This window comes from Natrix helvetica (genome assembly GCF_964273705.1).
Source record: "Natrix helvetica genome assembly, chromosome: 13".
NCBI lineage: Eukaryota > Metazoa > Chordata > Lepidosauria > Squamata > Natricidae > Natrix > Natrix helvetica.
This window is the reverse complement of record NC_138557.1, coordinates 15801152-15822049: the sequence shown is the minus strand read 5'-3', so window position 1 is coordinate 15822049 and position 20898 is coordinate 15801152. Positions and strand designations below refer to the sequence as shown.

At 44.1% G+C, this 20898-nt stretch overlaps 1 protein-coding gene across 2 annotated transcripts in view; it reads left to right on the top strand.

Annotated features, from left to right (window-relative positions):
• Positions 1-20898, top strand: part of RAB26 (RAB26, member RAS oncogene family) — a 214351-nt gene that overhangs the window by 168934 nt on the left and 24519 nt on the right. For both annotated transcript variants that reach the window (XM_081965376.1, XM_081965377.1), the window contains exon 5: positions 8733-8785. In XM_081965376.1, coding sequence (XP_081821502.1) covers positions 8733-8785 — 53 coding nt within the window. The remainder of the gene's footprint in view (positions 1-8732; positions 8786-20898) is intronic.

Sequence of the window (20898 nt, the reverse complement as noted above, 5' to 3'; positions counted from 1 at the left end):
ATGTACTTAAATTGCATTCAGAAATTCTGAATTAGAAGACCCAGAAATTGGGATGAAACCGCTGGGAAAACTTCAGCAGGCTCAGAGATCCTGATGATGCCACTTGGATGGCTGGAAGCGAGGCAGTTTCTTCCTTTGTCTGCTTAAGGATGAAAAAGAGGGGGCCAAAGCCAGCCTGTGGCTCAGTATTTTAAAAAGCCTCACCTTCTCTCATCAGGCAATGCCGGCTCCATGCAAATAGACAAGAGAGTGGCAGATTTTGTTTTCCTGGGGTGAAAGCTTCACTGGGGTGGCGAATGGACTAAGGAGAGGTCTCTTCCTTGGGAGAAAGACTATGGCTACTCTGGGCAAACACTAAAGCGCAGAAGCCTCAGACTGCAACCAAGGTAGTTGTTGTCCAGGCCAAGGTTTTCCCAGCTGTAACGCCTGGCTGTGAAAGCCGGAGCATCAGAAAAGCCGACAAAGGAAGAAGGAAGGCACTGAGCTGTGGCGCTGGAGAAAATGGCTGAGAGCACCTTGGGCGATCAGAAGGCCGAATCATCTGAGGCTGGACAAAGTCAAAAGAGGCTCTTGCTAGATGACTGAAAGATGGGGACAAAGCTGAAATCCTTTTGGATGCCCAATGCAAAGACAGGATCCATTGGGGAAGACCCTGATGCTTGAAAGTATGGAAGTGGTTGGTAGAAGATGGTACAATATTGTCAAAGATGAGGAGCTTACAAGAACTTGCAAGAAGCCGTTACGGATGGACGGTCCTGGTGAAAAGATGCTCACTGAGTCACAAAGATTAGGAAGTGCCTGAATGAATAAACCACAGTTTTAGTGGGAATCAATCAAAAGTCATTCCCTGGAGAGTTTTTTTAGGATGGTCCTTTGAGCAAAAGGCTCACCAAAGATGTGGCTGCAGCTGCTGGACAAAGCAAGTCCTAATTTAGTCACAATTTTATCTTATATTACACTATTGTTTTTGGTTTCGTTTGCAATCCTAATAGTCTTACATTATACAAATTCTGTGTACGCTTATCTTGTTAGTTATTTGTACTTGTGAGTGTTACTTTGCTCAGTGGAGAGGGATGATGACAAATGGAATCAGAAATTCTAATTATCACCTGTAGTTTGGAGGGAAAGGAGGGAACATGCCCTCCCTCTGCTTATGATGGGCTCTTGCGATGTGACACAGCCTCTTTTGGTGATGTGACACAACCTTTTCAAAGGGGCTGCGCTTCTCCCATCAGGAGAGGGAGTATAAAGGCTCTTCAACAGGGTTTTGAAGTTAGGCTCCGCATTCACGATGTGAATTTCTGAGTGAAGACTGAGAGGCCTGTTTGCGTCTTCCAGGTCACATCAGGACCTTCTTTCCAAAGAGCGCTCTGTTTTCAAATTGCACTTGGAAGCGGGACAATCCTGGGGAATAATTTAAGTCTCCTTTCTTAGTAAGAAACTGCTCATATAGAAGAAGTATGGGCTATTTTTTTCATTTTGCATTGTTGCACTGATTAAAATAGACAGTCAAGATTCTTCTGCAAAAGAGAGAGAGAAATGAGCACCATCCAGCAGTTCTTCGGCAACCTCAATGAAACACCCCAGGTTGTGTCCTTTTGATTACAATGACGCCATGCAGGGACACCTGTGAGTAGTGCAGTGGCCTAGAGGCAGAGCTCTTGCCTCATAATCAGGAGTTCGATCCTAGGTAGTGGCAGATACTATTTCTCTCTCTGCTTACAATGAGAATATATCTGTTGAACAAAGCTCTGCATTGGCGACAGGAAGGGCGTCCGGCCTGGTTCTTAAAAGAAGATGATGCAGGGACACCTGCAGCAATGGCTGCTGGCTTCAAGCTTAATGGCCAAACCTTTTTTTTATCTGCTGGAAATGTGAGCAAAAGCCTTGGAGAGGTTGGTTCTCTCCCCTATTTGGAAGCCAGAGATCATTACTGAGGGTCACCAGGCTCCATGGTGCCTTAATTGGCCGCACCAGGGTCTTCCCCTGGAGGTCTTGTGAAGCTGAGGAACCCAGGGACAGTGACAAAAGAAAGGCGTAGGTGAGTGCCTTTTCTAATAAGTTTCAACTACCTGGTCTAGTGAAAAGAAGGACTAGGAGAGATACGATAGCAGTGTTCCAGCGTTTGAGGGGCTGTCACAAAGATGAGGGGCTCAAACTATTTCCCAAAGCACCAGAAGACAAGAAATAACGGATAGAAAGTGAAGCAACCTGGAACTAAGGAGAAACTTCCCAACAGTGAGAACAATAAACTAGTAGAACGCCTTCAGAAGTTGTACGTGCCCCATCACTGGAGGCTTTCAAGAGGAGATTGGACAGCCATTTGTCTGAAATGGTATAGATTCTCCTGCTCATGCAGGGATTTGGACTAGATGACCTCCAAAGTCCTTTCCAACTTTGTTATTCTATATTCTAGCTCAGGGGTTTCCAACGTTGGGAACTTTAAGACTTGTGGACTTCAACACCCAGAATTCCCCAGCCAGGCATGGAATTCTGGGAGTTGAAGTCCACAAGTCTTAAAGTTCCCAACATTGGGCTAGATTAGGGTCCCCAGTCAGGGTTCCAAGAATTAAAGGATGTCAACCAGATTTGCTTCTTGGCAGCTTTTATTAGATGCTGAATAATGGAAGCGGGCAATCGGAGTGAATAGCCCTGAGCAGCTTCTTGAGTGATGAGAGAGCTTGCTAAGTGAGAATGATTAAAGGGATAATGAGAAAACTGTGAAAGAAGGAGAGAGTTGCTTCTGGGAATCTCATTTATTTCCCGGAGAACAAGAAGTGCCTGAGGGAGAGGGGGGAAATTTTGTGGAACGGAAAGGATGGCCATTCCCAGTCACATCACTGCCATATTACAGGCAGCTCTTGAGTCGCAGCTGCCCATTACAGTAGAAAGTTGCCATAGTCATAAAGTAGTTCATTCATGTCACCAACCTGATTTTATTATCTTCTTTGCAACCGTTGTTGGAGGGATCACAGTAGTCACTAAACAAACCAATGGTTTGCTAGAAGGTCAATTTTTCAGCAAAACCATCATAAAGATGACTGAAGAATGCTGCAAATGACTATAATTGCAGTATGGTTGCTGAGTCCCCTAAGTGCAGTCTCATGACTCTGGCAGGAGGAGGGGAACCTGGCTTATAAGTAGCCTCCAGGTAGGTCTGTTGGAACTGTTGAAACTGACCAAGGAGAGATTCAACCTGGAAATAAGGAGGAATTTTCTGACAATGAGAACGGTCAACCAATAGAACAGAAATTGCCTTCGGAAGTTGTGGGAGCTTCATCAGTGGAGGCTTTCAAGAAGAGACTGGACTGCCATGTGTCAGAAATGGCGTAAGGTCTCCTGCTTGAGTGGGGGAGGGGATTGGACTAGATGACCTCTAAGGTCCCTTCCAACTCTATTAATCTTTCAAAAAGGCTAAGTAATCTCTATTTTTCTTCCTAAAGCAAATCAAGAACAGTTACAGGAACTGGGCATGGCTAGTCTAGTGAAGAGAAGGACCAGGGGAGACAGGATAGCAGTCTTCCAGTATTTGAGGGTCTGCCACAGAGAGGAGAAATGGGGTGAAGCTATTCTCCAAAGCACCTGAAGGCCAGAGAAGGAATAATGGATGGAAAGTGATCCAGGAGAGATTCAACCTAGAAATAAGGAGACATTTTCTGACAGTGAGAGCAATCAACCCATGGAACAGAAGTTGCCTTCAGAGGTTGTGGGAGCTTCATCACTGGAGGCTTTCAAGAAGAGACTGGACTGCCATTTGTCAGAAGTGGTGTGTAGGGTCTCCTGCTTGGGTGGTGGGTTGGACTAGATGACCTACAAGGTCCCTTCCAACTCTGTTATTCTGTGTCTAACTTTAAATGGTGGCTAAGTAACTGGTTGCAAGACAAAAACTACTACAATGAATACAGATAGTCTACAACTTACAAAAGTTCATTTAGCAACCATTCAAAGTTACATCACTGAAAAAAGTGATTTAGGACCATGTCCTACACTTACGACCTTTGCAGCATCCCCATAATCACGTGATCAAAATTCAGATGCTTGGTAACTGGTTCATATGTACGACGGTCGCAATGTCCCATGGTCACGTGATCCCCTTTTGTGACCTTCTGAGAAGCAAAGTCAATGGGGAAGCCAGATTCACTTAACAACCATGTTACCAACTTAACAACTGCAGTGATTCACTTAATGGCAGCAAGAAAGGTCATAAAAGGGGGCCGTTAACAAATGTTTCACAGAGCAACAGAAATTTTGGGCTCAGTTGTGGTCGCAAATCAAGGACTACCTGTATTCCCTTGACATAAAAGGCCCTAAATTCAGCACCAGACAGTGGTATCCTGATACCTTTGCCATAGATTGCATACGATGTGCAGATGGTGGCATTTTAAGAGCATGTATGCACTTATTCGATCCAGCCTCACAGTCACTTTTGCACATTCTGCTCTTCAGGTGTCTGCAGTGGAGTATTGTTTACCCTTACAATTGGAACAAGCTTGCATTTGGGGTGCTTTTTTTTTTTTGGCTGCATCCAGATGTGCACTCCAAGAAGCCTGTGACAGGACTGTCATCCACCTGCACCAGCCATGCTTTGCCAGATACGAGTCTGCCATACGCAGTGTGGGGAGGGAGCTGCGGGGAGGTAAGGGGTTGGGATAAGGGGAATTGAAAGTATTCATTGTGCCCTCATTTGGGCGTGAAAAACTAGATTCGGCTTTGCTACATTGCAACCCCTTGGCTTTAGTAAAGTGTACTTTCACTAGCAATGGAGCCGAGAGTCTTTTTTTCCTAACTGACCAAGTTGGGGTGGCTGACAGTCTGCTCCCCCCTGTCATCTGTGGGGTGGTGAAACCGGGGGTTTCTGGTCTGCAACAGGAACAGCAATCGAAAAGCAACCTGCTAACTGCAACGATGCACTATGCATTCCTCTCCTTTCTTTTCCTGCCTGGTGCTATTTTCTTTCCCTACTTTTAAAAATGTGATTGTGGCATTGTGCAAGACAACACAAACAAGCAAGAAAAAAAACCCCAAACTTATGAAATAATCACCCCAACTGTGCTTGATTTTTTGTTCTCTTTTATGTGTGAACCACATCTGTAACGAGGAAATAAATAAGGCACCTGTGCTCAGTCCCTTGAAAACTCTGTCTGATAAATTGACTATCAAGCTAAAATTGCTGCAGATCTTGCCTTAAATTGTATCCTGTACTCCGGCCGGGAATGGGACCACTTGCCACAGCAAACTTGCCATGGCCAACTTGCCATGGCCAACTCATTGCAGCCAACTCACCATGGCCAACTGACTGACGGACAATGCTGCAGGACAATGTAACAATTCTATTTAATTATTTAAAGCAAAACAATATCAAAGAAACGGTGGAATAGAATTATTAAAGGAAGCACAAGGAGGGACAAAATGATATGGGAATGACAAACATTTAAATGTTTTTAAATTTATTTTAAATAATTAAATGGAATTGTTACACTGTCCCACGGCGAATTTTGCTCTGGAGGAGCCAAGCAGGTATTTGGCCACTGACTTTAACCTCAGAGAAATCTTCCTGATGTCATGATTCAAGCTCAGGACTCAGATTCCGAATCTGAAGACGCTGCTCCAGGTGACCCTGGGAAGGCCAGCTTCAAGAGATACTAAGTCGAGAATCGCATGAGGCTGATCAAACACAGGCGCCACATGGACAGCTGGACCAGAAAGGTGATGTTGATGACATCAGGCCTCCCAGTCCCCATACTCGGAGTGAAGGGCAGAGCAACGTAGGTCTAGGAAGCTTCTTGCTAAACAAAATACTTTGAACATTCCCCATCTAATTCTTTTCTCAGTGAAACTTCTGCTCTTAGGCAGACGCCCTTTGTAATCCCAAACCATCCCTACCTGCTTAATTCTCATTTCACATTGTCCTCTACACACACACACACACACACATATGCACACACACACACATATGCACACACACCAGAATAGGGAAGCTAGGAATATAACGTGAGACACTTTCCAGAAAGTTGTTGGAAGTGAGCAAATTTGTGGAAACGGAGAAGGTGGAAAAAAAAACCTTAATTCTTCTAACCCTTCTAAATTTGCAATCCTATACTATATCTGGCTGCGGATATGATAGAAGCGGAGTATGGACAGGCCTTGACTTACAATCACAACTAAGCCCAAAATTTCTGTTAAGTGAAACAGTTGTTAAGTGAATTTTGCCCCGTTTTACAATTTTTCTTCCTATGGTTGTTGAGTGGATCACTGCAGTTGTTATGTTAGCAACGTGGTCGTTAAGTGAAGACGGCCTCCCCATTGACTTTGCTTGTCAGAAGGTCACAAAAGGGGATCACACAACCCCGGGATGCTGCAACCGTCATAAATGTGAGTCTGTTGTTGAGCGTCTGAATTTCCGCCATGTGATCACGGAGTTGCTGCAATGGTTGTAAGAAAACGGTCATACGTTACTTTTTTCAGGACTATTGTAACTTTGAACGGTCGCTAAATGAACTCTTGTAAGTTGAGAACTCTCTGTACTCTCTCTGTATGATGGGAGAAAGTCTTTAAAAACTTACAATTTTAATCATGCTCAGACATGATTTTGCACCTGCTAAAAATGAGCCTGGGAGACTCATGCAGCTCACTTCCTGCAGTCTTCATGTGTGGAGTTTGCACTTGTGAATGTAGGTTTAGAGCAGGGGTGTCCAAACTTGGGAACTTTAAGACTTGTGGACTTCAACATGCTGGCTGGGGAATTCTGGGAGTTGAAGTCCACAAGTCTTAAAGTTCCGAAGTTTGGACACCCCTGGTTTAGAGTTTCCATGTGGCTGAATTCTTGAGAGTTTTTCCAGAACTTGGTTTCTTAACCTGTCTGGTGAGCCAACATTGTCTGCTAAACCAACATTAACAATTTCTTCATTCTTGCGGCATTATCAGTAACTGTCACTTTTTGTAATTAAAGTTGAGATTGTATCTTCACCACTATGATTGGTTCAATTGCGGGGAGAGAGAAAAAAAAGCCCTCTGGAGAAAAATGGTTTAAAGCTGGAATGGAATTCTAATTGAATGGAATTCAAAATGCTTGATGTCATCTTGATGTCTTAGCAGACGGGACTGCATGCCAAACGAGCGTTTGGCTCTTTTATGCTGGACTCCGGGGGCTTCTCACAACACAAACAGAGCCTGATTTGAGGCTGGGCATATTTTAATTGTGGATTTAATTTCTCAAATATTTACCTTGGTACAAGAATTAAAACAAATGTTGAGAAAAGTCTGGGATTTTGTTACATAATGAAAATGAAATGGGTCTGCGGCGAATAGACATACATTTTTGATGTTCTGGAAAGTCCCCCAAGGGCTTAACTTGCATGTGGATTAAGTTGGTCTGCTGGTCCTGATGTGGCTTGACGACATCTGAGTCAAAAGGGATGCTTCTTTCCAGGTGACCTCTACTGACCTCTCTCAGTATTGTTTGTTTGACAGTAGGACATTTTTTTAGTTCTTATTCTGGCTTCCAATTCTGGATTTTATTGTGGTCTCCCATGCAGGTGCTAACCAGCCAGAGATGTTGGCAAGATATGGTCAAAAAAGCCGGTATTGTTGTGATCAAAGATCTGCCTTGGGTTTGTCTAGTCTAGTGAATGAAGGACTAGGGGAGACATGATAGCAGTGTTCCACTATCTCAGGGATTGCCACAAAGAAGAGGGAGTCAACCTATTCTCCAAACCACCTGAAGGCAGGACAAGAAGCAACAGATGGAAACTAAGCAAGGAGAGAAGCAACCTAGAACTAAGGAGAAATGTCCTGAGAGTGAGAACAATTAACCGGTGGAACAGCTTTGCCTTCAGAAGTTGTGGGTGCTCCATCAGTGGAGGCTTTTAAGAAGAGGTTGGACCTATTTGTCCAGAATGTATAAGGTCTCCTGCTTGATTGGACTAGAAGACTTCCAAGGTCCCTTCCAACCCTGATGATGGTGATGACAAAGGTGTCCTCTCTGCAGCCTTTGGAGAGGTCACTTGGGTTTCGCTTGTGTAATTATTCAGAAGTAGAACTCCAAGCAGCCCTTTTATGTTCTTGGTTTAGGTCTAATCCCACTGAAAGAAAGTGGACAGTCTGGGATTTTGCTGCGCAATTTTTTAGCACAGCATTGAGGAGGGAAAATCAACTTCTTCTAAGGCTGTAGAAACTTGTCCACATATGTTCTCCTAGTTTCTGCTCTGCTGTATGAGTTTCTCCTTCAGGCACTTGTATCCCTCCCTCCCTCCCCCCCTCTCTCTTTCTCTCTGGCTGTGGTGTGCTCTCCAAGCTTCTTTCAATTTAACTTCTGAACGTTTCATTACCAGACTAGGTAACATCATCAGCAGGATTTTCTTGTCCTGTTCTCCTTAGCTTATAAATGTCTTGTGTGCCAATGTGGTCAGTTGGTCGTGTGTTTGATTGTTTGTTTGGGGCTACATTTAAATTCTGATTGGTTCTCTTGCTGATTGGTTGTTCTCATGGTTTGGTTTCTTACGTATTCTTACTCTGGATCTAGATCAATATGTTTGTTAATTGCTGCTTTGGTAGAATACCAGCCTTCCATAAATTCACATGTGTGGTGGGTGGTGAGTGCTGGCTTGGCCAATTGAACAAGTTATGTAGATTCTTATGATGCTATTTCCTAGATACAACATGTTCATGGCTGACATAGCTGAGTTGCACAGCCTTTAGCTCTGAATTTTTATTTATTTTTCTTCTCTTTTCAGCTTTGCTGCTCCTCTATGATGTCACCAACCGAGCATCCTTTGACAACATCCAGGTAAGTCTTGAGGACTCCAGGCGGCTCATGTTATTGCAAAGATGCAGGTGCTCAAACACTGAGTCCATGCAAAATAAGTCCTGCAGCAGGGCAGGTGAAGCTTTTTTTGGCACTTCTCTTTTTCTGAATGAAGGCGACTATGTGTGTCTCAGGATAATGTTGCAGGATCCAATCTGGGTTGGTCACCGGGACCACAGGTTTAATGTTCCGAGCTTTGAGACTCATGCTTAAGGCTGCCCTCAGGGAATTTTTCTCTGCAGAGTATGTGCTTTGGACTATTCTATTTGTGGTACAGTATTTATGTGGTGCCTGATTGTGGGTGGCTTTTTAGATGTTGGTTGGGGTGTTGATGGCCGGCTATTAAGTCGTTGGCTGTTGTTTCCTTGTGCTACCTAGTCCTCTGCTCCTAATACGTGATATGCTGGTGGTAAATCAGCACTCCTGTTGATTGACAAGAGGCCCATTTCCCAGGCTTCAATCATTTCCCTGGCTGTTTTTGAGCCTGCTCATCCAACAATCTGCAAAAATCAAGGCATGTCCTTGTTCATTGCAATGTGAGGCTAGCAATGAGTTCCTCGTCTGACCGCTCACTTATATTCTTGCAATCTGGTGGTTAGCTTCCTCCCCATCTGTCCTATATAGTCACAGGGGCAATCCTTTCAGGGGATCCAGTGGATTACATTAGAAGTATCTCCCACTTCCAAGCAATCTTTGCAGTGCATGATTTGTCCTCCTATGGTAGCCTCTGGACGGTGTAGGATGCCCACTTGCAGATCTCAGAAGCTGCGTTCTACTGCTTCTGAAATGTTTTTGATGTATGGCACAGTGTGCTGTGTGGTTGGTCCTGAACCTTGTTTTTTTCCTTTCTCTTCCCTGTAATCTGAAAGCTTGGAAGACCAAAACACTCGTTCTGGTAACCGACCCAGATTGGCTCCTGCATCTTCTTTTTTTCCCCATGATGAGCTTGCTGGTTCTCATCCTCTCTTCCTTCAAACATGAAAGAGAGCGAAAGAAAGGGGGGACTGTAGCATGCCAGCAGCAAATTTGAAACCGCTCCGCTCTCTCTTGTCCATTTCTTCTGATGGGAATGATTTTTTTTTAAAAGGATCTCTTGTAGGGAACCAGCTCAGCTGGTGGATTTGCCAAGGTGGATTAATAATAATAATAATAATAATATTTTATTTGTTAGCCGCACCCTCTCCCGAAGGACTCGGGGTGGCGTACAGTAAAAAACACATAAAATACAAATATAGACAATACATACACAAAAATATAGACGTATACATGGAGGAGGTAGACAAATAAATGGAAACAAAATTAAGATCGCAATTTAAAATCCCCTAAATAAAATTACAAGATTAAAAACCCGTCAGGAGTGATATGATCAAACTATGGTTGAGCCAGGCCAGCTACTTGGAAAAGGTGGGTCTTGAGCTTTGCACGGAAGGAGCAAATGTCCCAAATGGAACAAGCACAGAGCTTTATGGTCTTCTTCTTGAACCTGGGGGCTCAGCCCCTTTCCTCCCTCTGCCTCTTAGCGCTCCGTGATATGCAGCCCGTCTGCTGACATTGTTCTTTGGCATTGCTTGGCATCTCTGTCCGTGCAAAGTTAGATGTTTATCAAGTGGACTGGTAATTGCAGTGCTCTCCCTCCCTCTGCAAATACAAATAAAGAATTAGACATCACCCAAATTAAATACTTTCCGTTGCTGGTGAATACAAAATCACAACCTCCAGCCCAGCATAGTTCATTCTTTTGCGTTTGGATGCCTTCATTTCTGCTTGCCATCCCCTGTGACATATATCTGGGGTGGGGTGGGCTCAGTTGCTGGCTTCTGTAATCCCGGGGGCTGCTCTTCTCTTTTGGGGTGTTGGAAGAAATATCCATCTGATTCTGTTCCAAGCCAGGAGGAAGACATTGGAAACATGGAGGCTGATTGGAAAGATGAAGCAGAACCACTGGGTTCTGAGCAGCTGTGCACAAGGAGTTGAGAGTAGGCGGGTATTTTTACCTTCTCTTGACCTTTGCACTTGAACTTCCTGTTCATGTTCAGTTTTCCTGAGTCCTGGAGGGAAGAAGGCAGAAACAAAAGCTGGATTAAGTTTGTAGCTGGAGAAGTTCCATGGTTTTCCTGTCCGATATTTCAGCGCCCAAAGACAAAAGCATCCTGTTTGGCCACAGAGCCCCACCCGCTTAAAATGTATCAACCTTTGAGATGGGTGGAATTCAAATCCCAGAATTCCCAGCCAATATGGCTATTGCTAAGAATTTGGGGAGCTGAAAGCCACACATCTCAACGCTACCCAGGTTGGGAAATGCTGTTTTGAGGCAATGATGCAGCACAAAATTGCCTAGCATGAATGCAACAACTTGCTCTGATCCCACCCCCCACCTCCCCGGACCCCAGAAACATTTGGAGAGAGTTTCTTGGCCAGGGAATTCTTTGCAGCCTGAAATTTACAAGCAGGGCTGCAGTGGATTTGGGCATTTAGCCCAGCTGAGTAATCAAATGGTTGAAATTGTGTGTGTGTGTGTGTGTTTTTAACCCCCGGGGAATTATTACTCCTAAATTTCAACTTGCATTTGTTCCTCTTGTTCAGCGGTGGGCGGACGCCATTTGCATCCTTATCAGCCTCTGCAGATTTCAGGCAGTAATTGTGCCCCAAACATCCCTTGGTGTCATTTTCAATGCTCGGGGCAGACAGATTCACAGGCCTGGCTCTGCTGCAGACAGAGGGTTTATTTAACCCAAACTTCACCTTCGTCCCGCTCTGGAAGAAGTTGCTGTTGTCTGCCTCCTACAGCACAAACTCTGGAGATGACACACTGCTTCGGTTTCCCTAAGGCAGGGGTGTCAAACTTTATTTATTTATTTATTTTATTCATTGGAATTTGTCAAACAAAACGAGAGCAAGAATAAGAGAATAAAAATACAATGACAGGGACAATATGCACATTAATGCACTTATGCAATTTCATTGAGGGCTGCATCAGGGTTGTATTTGACCTCGGGGGGGTGGCATGGCCAGAGTCGGCGTCACTCGTGTTGGGGGCACTGTGGTGGCCCGCGACGTGCTCTGCCAGCGAAAACAGGCTCCTGAGCTCCGTTTCCTGCTGCAACGGCCTCCTGCAACCCTTTGCCAGCAAAAATGGAGCTCAGGAGGGCCCTGTGTGGCCTTCCCAAGCACTGGCAGAGGCACCGGGGCCAGACCAACACTGTTTTCAGGGTGGCCCCGCAGGCCAGATCTAAGCACCCTGTGGGTCAGATCCGGCCCCCGGGCCTTGAGTTTGACACCTTGCCCTAAGGCTTGGAGCATTCTCCAGCTTCCTTCCCCAATGGGCGTCCTGCCATATGGTCTTCAGCCATAATCGCCTCGATGTCAGCAGAAGCCTGCAGTGCAGGAAGGGAGAAGGGGGTCTTCCCCGTCGGGTGAATTTGTGTGGGAGAGGTCTTAGGACCGTAATCACTTGCATGCTGAACAAGAGGCAGCCTGGTGCTGCAGCTTCAGGAAGGGGCTGGTGCCGTCGGAGGCTGAATCAATAGCAACTTAATTTCCAGCGCATCAGACATCCTGTTTTAATTCTGCACACTCAGCCTCATCTAGAATGCTCTTTACCAGTCTGAGGGATGGAGAAGTGGACACAGGCGGTTCTGAGAACATTGGGGAAAAGTCCTGCAGCCTGAAACAGAGAAAGCAAGTTGGGGGAGATTGTAGCATTTCAGATTTCTGCAGAAGTACCCTTAGAAGGGATCTGAGGGGTGGATGAAGGAAGTGGGAATATCTGACAGGAACAGGGGTGTCAAACTCGATTTCATTGAGGACTGCATCAGGGCTGTGTTTTGCCTCGGGAGCTGGGGTGGGCGTGGCCAACTTGACATCACTCATGTCAGGGGCGTCTGTGGCAGCCCGAGTGATCTGCCAGCAAAAACAGGCTCCAGAGCTCCGTTTTCAGCTGCAATGGCCTCCTGCAATCCTCTGCCAGCGAAAACGGAGCTCAGGGGGCCATGTGCGCACCCCCCCGAGCTCCATTTTTGCTGGTAGAAGGCTGCAGGAGGCCATTGCAGCTGAAAACAGAGCCTGAGAGGGCCGCATGTGGCCCTCTGAGCTCCATTTTTGCTGGTAGAGGCACCGCAGGCCAGTGCTAGGATGTTTCTAAGGTGGCCCCATGTCAGATCTAAACACTCTGTGCCATGGGCCAGATCTGGCCCCCGACCTTGAGTTTGACACCCCTGGATTGGACCTTTCTTCTTCCCTCTGCACTTCTCCCCACCCCCCTTTTTTGTTTTTTTTACAAGGAGGAGAGCAGTATGGTGTTTGATGAGCCTGAGGACCGGATGGAGGGAGGCTCCTTCTGGCCATTCTGATTCCATGCTAATAGGCCAATTTAATAATAGTTTTGTTTCCTCTTAAAAAAAAATCTAAGGACGTATTAGTAAACTCTGTTCAGGTTGGGACAGCCTCTTCAAAAACAAAAACAACAATTGTTTAACAGCGCTTGTTGAATAAGCCAGGGTTAGCTAAGCCCTAAATAACAGACTTACCAAAGTCAAGCAAAACTATGCAATGGTTTAGCCCAGGGTCATGAGTATAGGGATGCGGTGGCTCAGGGCTAAGACGCTGAGCTTGTCGATCAGAAAACTTGGCAGTTCGGCGGTTCGAATCCCTAGCGCTGTGTAACGGAGTGAGATCCCATTACTTGTCCCAGCTTCTGCCAACCTAGCAGTTCGAAAGCACGTAAAAATGCAAGTAGAAAAACAGGAACCACCTTTGGTGGGAAGGTAACAACATTCTGTGCTCCTTCGGTGTTTAATCATGCCGGCCACATGACCACGGAGACGTCTTCGGACAGCGCTGGCTCTTTGGCTTTGAAATGGAGATGAACACTCCCCCTAGAGTCGGGAACGGCTAGCACATATGTGCGAGGGGAACCTTTGCCTTTACCATGAGTATTTGGGCATGAGGCACCAAGTTGGCACAGTGCCATGGTGTCAGCCTTGCAAGGGAGTCTGTTGGCTTTGGTAACGCACTAAGGATCTGTTTGTGCCTTGGGCATTTAGGCCAGGTTTTATTTATTAGATTTAAATGCTGCCCGAATCGCCAAGCGTCAAACACGACCAGATGGATAACCTCATTATATGCTGCCCATCTTGCAGTTGTGCAATTCTATTAGAAGAATTAAGGGAGTCCTGTTGGTTGCTTGGATTTGTCCTCCCCCCCCCCCCCCCGCCAATGTTAGAATTGTTGTTTTGGATCTCTGACACATGATGTATTGATTGATAGTTGTTTTAAAGCTTTTTTTAATTAATTGAGTTCTGTTGTTTTCTGGTTTTAATTTCTTGCTCGCTCCCCAGACTCACAATAGCGTAATGGGCAGCCATGGAAATTGTTTACAGCAAATGAATCAATATATTTTAAAGAAAACAAGCTTATACCTTCTGACTATAACAGAGAGCTGCTCCAGGGCTCATCCTCTGAGCAATTCTTTGCCGGTGTCTTTTTGAGATTGTGGTACCCAGAATTGAATGTAGTATTCCAGGTGACAAATGCAGAAAAAATTCAGAGAGTATCTTCCTGTGATTTGTACCCTTATGCTCCTCTTATTACATCCCAAAGTAGCACAGGAGTTTCCTTTTTAGCAGCCGTGTTGCAGTGTTGACCAGTGTTCCACCTATCATCTTCTAGAACAGGAGTCTTCAAATTAGGCAACTTTAAGACTTATGGACTTCAACTTCCAGAATTCCCCAACCAGCATGACAATCAACTAATAATCAGGCTTTCCCTCCCTCCTTTGAGATCGTTAATAAATTCCCAAGGGTATTTTGCCCAACTTGCACATGTTATATCTTCATCAGCTATTTTAATACAAACCATCCCAAGAAACATGGAAGCTTTGTGTGACAGAAGACTCAAAGAATGATGGCAGGCTGTCGGTGGGAAGCCATCCCATCATCCCCTCCCTCTGTCCACTCCTCAGAGTCTCGGGATGGCAAATTCATGAAACTGGGAGCCAGAAGGACCATTGTTGGCTACAGAGAAGCAGAATCAACCTGTAAAGGTGTCTTCATTTATATGGCGGGGCTTCGGCCACTTCCTAGAATCATAGAGCTGGATGGGACCTTGGAGGTCTCCTAATCCAATCCGCTCTCCAAGGCAGGAGTCCATAGTCTATCCTGGACAAATGGCTGTCCAATCTTTTCTTGAAAACCTCCAGTGATGGAGGGCGGCAAGCTGTTCCATTGATTATTCTCACTGTTAGGAAATTTCTTCTTAGCTCCAGGTAGGATCTCTCTTTAACAAGTTTCTACCAATTGCTTCTTGTCCTGCCCTGAGGTGCTATGGAGAGAATAAATGGATGCTGTCTTGCCTATGACAGCCCTTCAAGTATTGGAAGGTAGCTGTGTCTCCCCTAAGCCTTCTCTTTGCTAAAGTTGGCATACCTACTTCCCTCAGCACTTCTTTGTATGGCTTAGCCTCCAGCCCTTTAATAATCTGCATATTTATGCATAGGTTGTATAAACAGAGGGATAGAATCAAGATCACGTGAAGTGTTAATACCACTTTATAAGGCCTTGGTGAGGCCATACTTGGAATACTGCATTCAGTTCTGGTCACCACGATGTAGAAAAGATGTGGAGACTCTAGAAAGAGTGCAGAGAAGAGCAACAAAGAGGATTAGGGCACTGGAGACTAAAACATATGAAGAACGGTTGCAGGAACTGGGTATGTCTAGTTTAATGGAAAGAAGGACTAGGGGAAACATGATAGCAGTGTTTCAATATCTCAGGGGTTGCCACAAAGAAGAGGGAGTCAAACTATTCTCCAAGGCACCTGAGGGCAGGACAAGAAGCAATGGGTGGAAGCTAGTCAAGGAGAGAAGCAACTTAGAACCGAGGAGAAATTTTCTGACAGTTAGAACAATGAATCATTGGAACAGCTTGCCTCCAGAAGTTGTGAATGCCCCAACACTGGAAGTCTTTAAGAAGATGTCGGATAGCCATTTGTCTGAAACGGTATAGGGTTTCCTGCCTAGGCAGGGGGTTGGACTAGAAGACCTCCAAGGTCCCTTCCAATTCTACTATTGTATTGTATTGTATCTTATTTGCTCTCCTCTGGACTCTTTCTAGAGTCTCATTATCTTTTTTTGTATCTGGGTGACCAGAACCAGATACAATACAATACAATACAAATAGTCCTATTAAATTTACCAATCTGAGGCGATCTGACATTGACTAAATCACCCCTTAAGGAGTTTAATGATACTCTGTTCTGATACTTGATCTTTCATATTATTCTTCGGTCCCAAAGTGTCCGTAATAAACCTTTAAGTCTTAATAAATACAGGTTCTACAGCAATTTCCTAGATTCTTCAGTCCTGCACAACTTTACCTTCCCTACACAGGTGGTAGAGGTTGGAGCCAGTTTTTAAACAGTTTTTTTAAACCCTCCAGCTCACCCTATGTAACCTCAAGAAGCCCTGAAGTTCTATCTGGTTTCTTGAATGGTATTGGAGATGAACTGGCATTAGATATTTTCTCATCTTACCTGCTAAATATTCTTAATGATGCTGATTTGGTGGGAATAGAAGAGGTCTGAGCCTTGCTTGAGCAAGGGGCTGGATTAGAAGACCTCCAAGGTCCCTTCCAGCTCTATTCTGATGGATGGATTGATTGATTGATTGATTGATTGATTGCCCCCTCCTTAGATTGTGTGTTTTGATTTTCGAAACTTGGGTAACAACTCATTCAACTGCAGTATTCACATGCTGGCATCTCAGGACTTGAATGGCTATCATTTCTGCCTGCAGCTTTCATTACTTAGTTTTCAAGGAATTTCAGGCAGAGCCCCAGTTTTGAAAGAACATCTGGATCATGCCAAGGCTTCCTGCAAACAAGTTAACTGCCCTCCTCCCCCTTGTTGATGTCTAGTTTGTCTCTTGACTAGATTCCTTACAGTGAGATGGGACGCAAACAAATTTAAAATGAATGAATGAATGAATGGAAAAGAAGGAAAGGATAGGAAAGGAAAGGAAAGGAAGAGGGAGGGAAGGAAGGGAAGGAAGACAGAAAAAAGAAAAGAAAGAAACAAAAAGAAAGAAGAAAGAAAGAGCAAATGTTTAGAGATTTACTTAGAGACCTTTGGTCTACAACTTGAAAGTGTCATGAACGTGTGCCTAGCTGGCATTGTTTTCTCATGGAAAGGTTCCTTAGCTCTTAGGATCCTCTGCCCACTTCCATCTTGGGGAGAGGTGAGATTCAGGGTGGGTACTGGGTAGCATTTGGAATGCTGGCACTGGAGAGGAAGATTCATTGGAAGAGATGGCCAATGAAGAAAGACTTTGGGAAGAAGCAGGTGTCCATGCCCTACCTTCTTCAGTAAACCCTGTACTGCAAAACAATACCTACAGAAGCTCAGGTCTTCTCACTGTCCTGTTATACCTGTCACTTCTGCAGATACATGAAAAGGAAGCCACACTTGACAAACAGAGTATTAGAGGTTATCAAGAAACCTCTCTCCCCCACCTGAAACCATCACACACTCTTCTGGGGCAAGGGGCCAGGGGGAGAGGGGCAGAGCACCAGTGATGAACGCTGACCCTTAGGATGGAATGGACTTAAACCTTCCCTTCCCCTCCACCCCCAAAGCTGGAGGACTGAGTTTCTGGACAAGAAGTTCTACAGAATATGAGAAACCTGACTCATTGTCTGCCAGTTGTTGGGACAGACTCCCTTTTCCTATTTGCTCTCCCTCCCTCGGAAAGGGGGAAGTTTTAGATTGGAGAGGGTCATGAGGCTGGATGCCACCCCCAGCATGAGATATCCTCTCTGATTGCCTGGGTTGGGACAACGAAGATAGAAATTTTACTCCCCAAGGGGATATTTCAACCTCAGCAGAAATACAGAAGCAATGGAAAATCATGGATCCTTCCAAGACAAACCTCTGGGGAAAACAAGGGACAAGTAACAGCTTCTGGAATCAATTTTGTTGTATACATGATGTACAATTACAATAAAGGCTATACTAGAAAGAGAACTTGGGGAAAGCAGGAGGAGGAGGAGATGATGATAGATGAGCTAATTCTACCAAGTCAGAAACAAAGAAAGATTAGAATTAGAATTAGAATTAGAATAGAATAGAATAGGAGTTAGAGCTTAGAATAGAATAGGAGAGTTTAGAATAGAATAGAATAGAATAGAAAGAATAGAATAGGAGAGTTTAGAATAGAATAGAGCAGCACAGCACAGAATAGCATAGAATAGAATAATCAGCATACATTAAAATGAAATTTCATTGCATTCAGCTCTGAAAAGGTAACCATAATGCATATGCTCACGTACACACACGTATGTCACAAAGAAACATCACAGTTTAGTTTGAATGTACATATACATATACATATACATATCTATCTGAGGCACTGCTGCCACCAAATCAAATAGGGATACAGTTTGTTAAAACGCTCTCAATCATGTCTCTCTAAAAAGTGGCCAGGACAGAAAGAGAAAGTTGTGCTCTCCTCATCCAACCCAGGAATTGCAGACTCTGGTTTGCACGTTTCATTAAGGATGAGGTATGAAGACAAGGGACATGAATTATACAAATACAAATACAACAGCAGAGTTGGAGGGACCTTGGAGGTCTTCTAGTCCAACCCCCTGCCTAGGCTGGAAACCCTATACCATTTCAGACCAATGGCTATCCAACATCTTTTAAAGACTTCCAGTGTTGGAGCATTCACAACTTCTGGAGGTAATTTCTGTTCCACTGATTAATTGTTCTAACAGTCAGGAAATTTCTCCTCAGTTCTAAGTTGCTTCTCTCCTTGATTAGTTTCCACCCATTGCTTCTTGTTCTACCCTCAGGTGCCTTGGAGAATAGTTTGACTCCCCCTGAGATATTGGAATCTCAGGCAACCCCTGAGATATTGGAAGACTGCTATCATGTCTCCCCTAGTCCTTCTTTCTATTAAGCTAGACATACCCAGTTCCTGCAACCGTTCTTCATATGTTTTAGCCTCCAGTCCCTTAATCCTCTTTGTTGCTCTTCTCTGCACTCTTTCTAGAGTTTCCACATTGTTTTTACATCGTGGCGACCAAAACTGAATGCAGTATTCCAAGTGTGGCCTTACCAAGGCCTTATAAAGTAGTATTAACACTTCACGTGATCTTGATTCTATCCCTCTGTTTATGCAGCCTAGAACTGTGTTGGCTTTTTTGGCAGCTGCTGCACACTGCTGGCTCATATTTAAATGTTATCCACTAGGATTCCAAGATCCCTCTCACAGTTACTACTATTGAACAAGGTACCACCTATACTGTACCTGTGCATTTCGTTTTTCTTGCCTAAATGTAGAACCGTATTTTTTTCACCATTGAATTTCATTTTATTAGATAGTGCCCAATGTTCAAGTTTGTCAAGATCCTTCTGTATCTTTAGCCTATCTTCTGGAGTGTTGGCTATTCCTGCCATCTTGGTGTCATCTGCAAATTTGATGAGTTCCCCATTTATTCCCTCATTCAAATCTTTGATGAAGATGTTGAAGAGTACTGGGCCTAAAACAGAGCCTTGGGGTACTCCACTGCATACTTCCCTCCATGTAGATGCAGTTCCATTGAGGACTACACGTTGAGTGCGGTTGGTCAGCCAGTTACCAATCCATCTGGTGGTGATGCTGTCTAACCCACATTCTTCTACTTTATTTAGTAGTAGGTTATGGTCTAATTTATCAAATGCCTTGCTGAAGCCAAGTAAATTATATCGATGGCATTCCTCTGGTCCACTAATTTTGTCACTTTGTCAAATAATGCAATAAGATTAGTCTGGCATGATCTGTTTTTAACAAATCCATGTTGACTTTCGGCTATTACTTTGTTTACTTCTAGGTGTTCGCTAATTTGTTGCTTGGTTATCTTTTCCACAATCCTCCCTGGTATTGAGGTCAGGATGATAGGTCTGTAGTTTCCTGGATCTATTTTTTCCCCTTTTTTGAAGATGGGAACCACATTAGCTGTTTTCTAATCCCCGGTACTCCAGATCTCTGAAAGATATAGTTCAGTTGTTCTGAGATCTCTTCTGCCAGTTCCTTCAGAACCCTGGGGTGTAATCCATCCGGTCCTGGTGATTTGAACTTGTCTAGGGTAGATAGGTGCTCACTTTTAATTTTTAATTTTAATTTAATTAGCACTTCTAGACCGCCCCCTCTCCCAAAGGGACTCGGGGCGGTGTACAGTCCATATCAAAAACATCATACATAATAACAATTAAAAATTATTACATGGATAAATACATAAATACCATTTTCTTCCCTATTTCAACTTACCATTTTCTTCCCTATTTCAACTTGTGTTCCTAATCTGATTTTTGTGGTGCTGTTTTTGGAAACCAGCATGGACTGTTTTTTCCCTTTGTGTAAAGATAGATGCAAAAAATGAGTTAAATAGTTCTGCTTTCTCCCTGTTGTTTGTCACCTTCTTGCCAGTTTCTCCCAGCAATGGACCAATTTTTTCCTTAACTTTTTTCTTGTTTTTAACATGTTGGAAGAAGCTTTTTTGTTATTTTTTACTTTTGTGGCAAGCCTTTCTTCATTGTGAGCCTTAGCTTTCCTCACTTCATCTTTACAGGCTCGGGCTATTTGCTGATATTCTGTTTTAGTTATGTCCCCCTCTTTCCACTTTTTATATTTATCCTTTTTACAACCACAATCACTCCATGCACATGCTAGGTTTTTTTTCTTTTTCTTTCTTTTTTCGTTTCTGTTACAATTTTGCACCAGTGAGGTTAAAACCAATTTTGTTGTATTTAAGTATAATGACAATAAAGATTATACTTAATCTGTCAGAGAGTTCTTTATGCAGCCATGCTGGTTTCTTTTGGGAGCTGTTATTTTTCTTCTTCATTGGTATTGTGCTAGTGGTCCAAAGTCCTCTTTTCTGATGAGAGCAACTTTTGCATCTCATTTGGAAACCAAGGACCCTGAATATGGAGGAAGAATGGAGAGGCCAATCAAGCACAGTAATCCCACGGTCATTGAACCAGTTTTTGGTGCTTTTGGCAAACATTGCTCTCATCAGAAAAGAGGACTTTGGACCAAGGAGCAACAGGACTTTGGACCA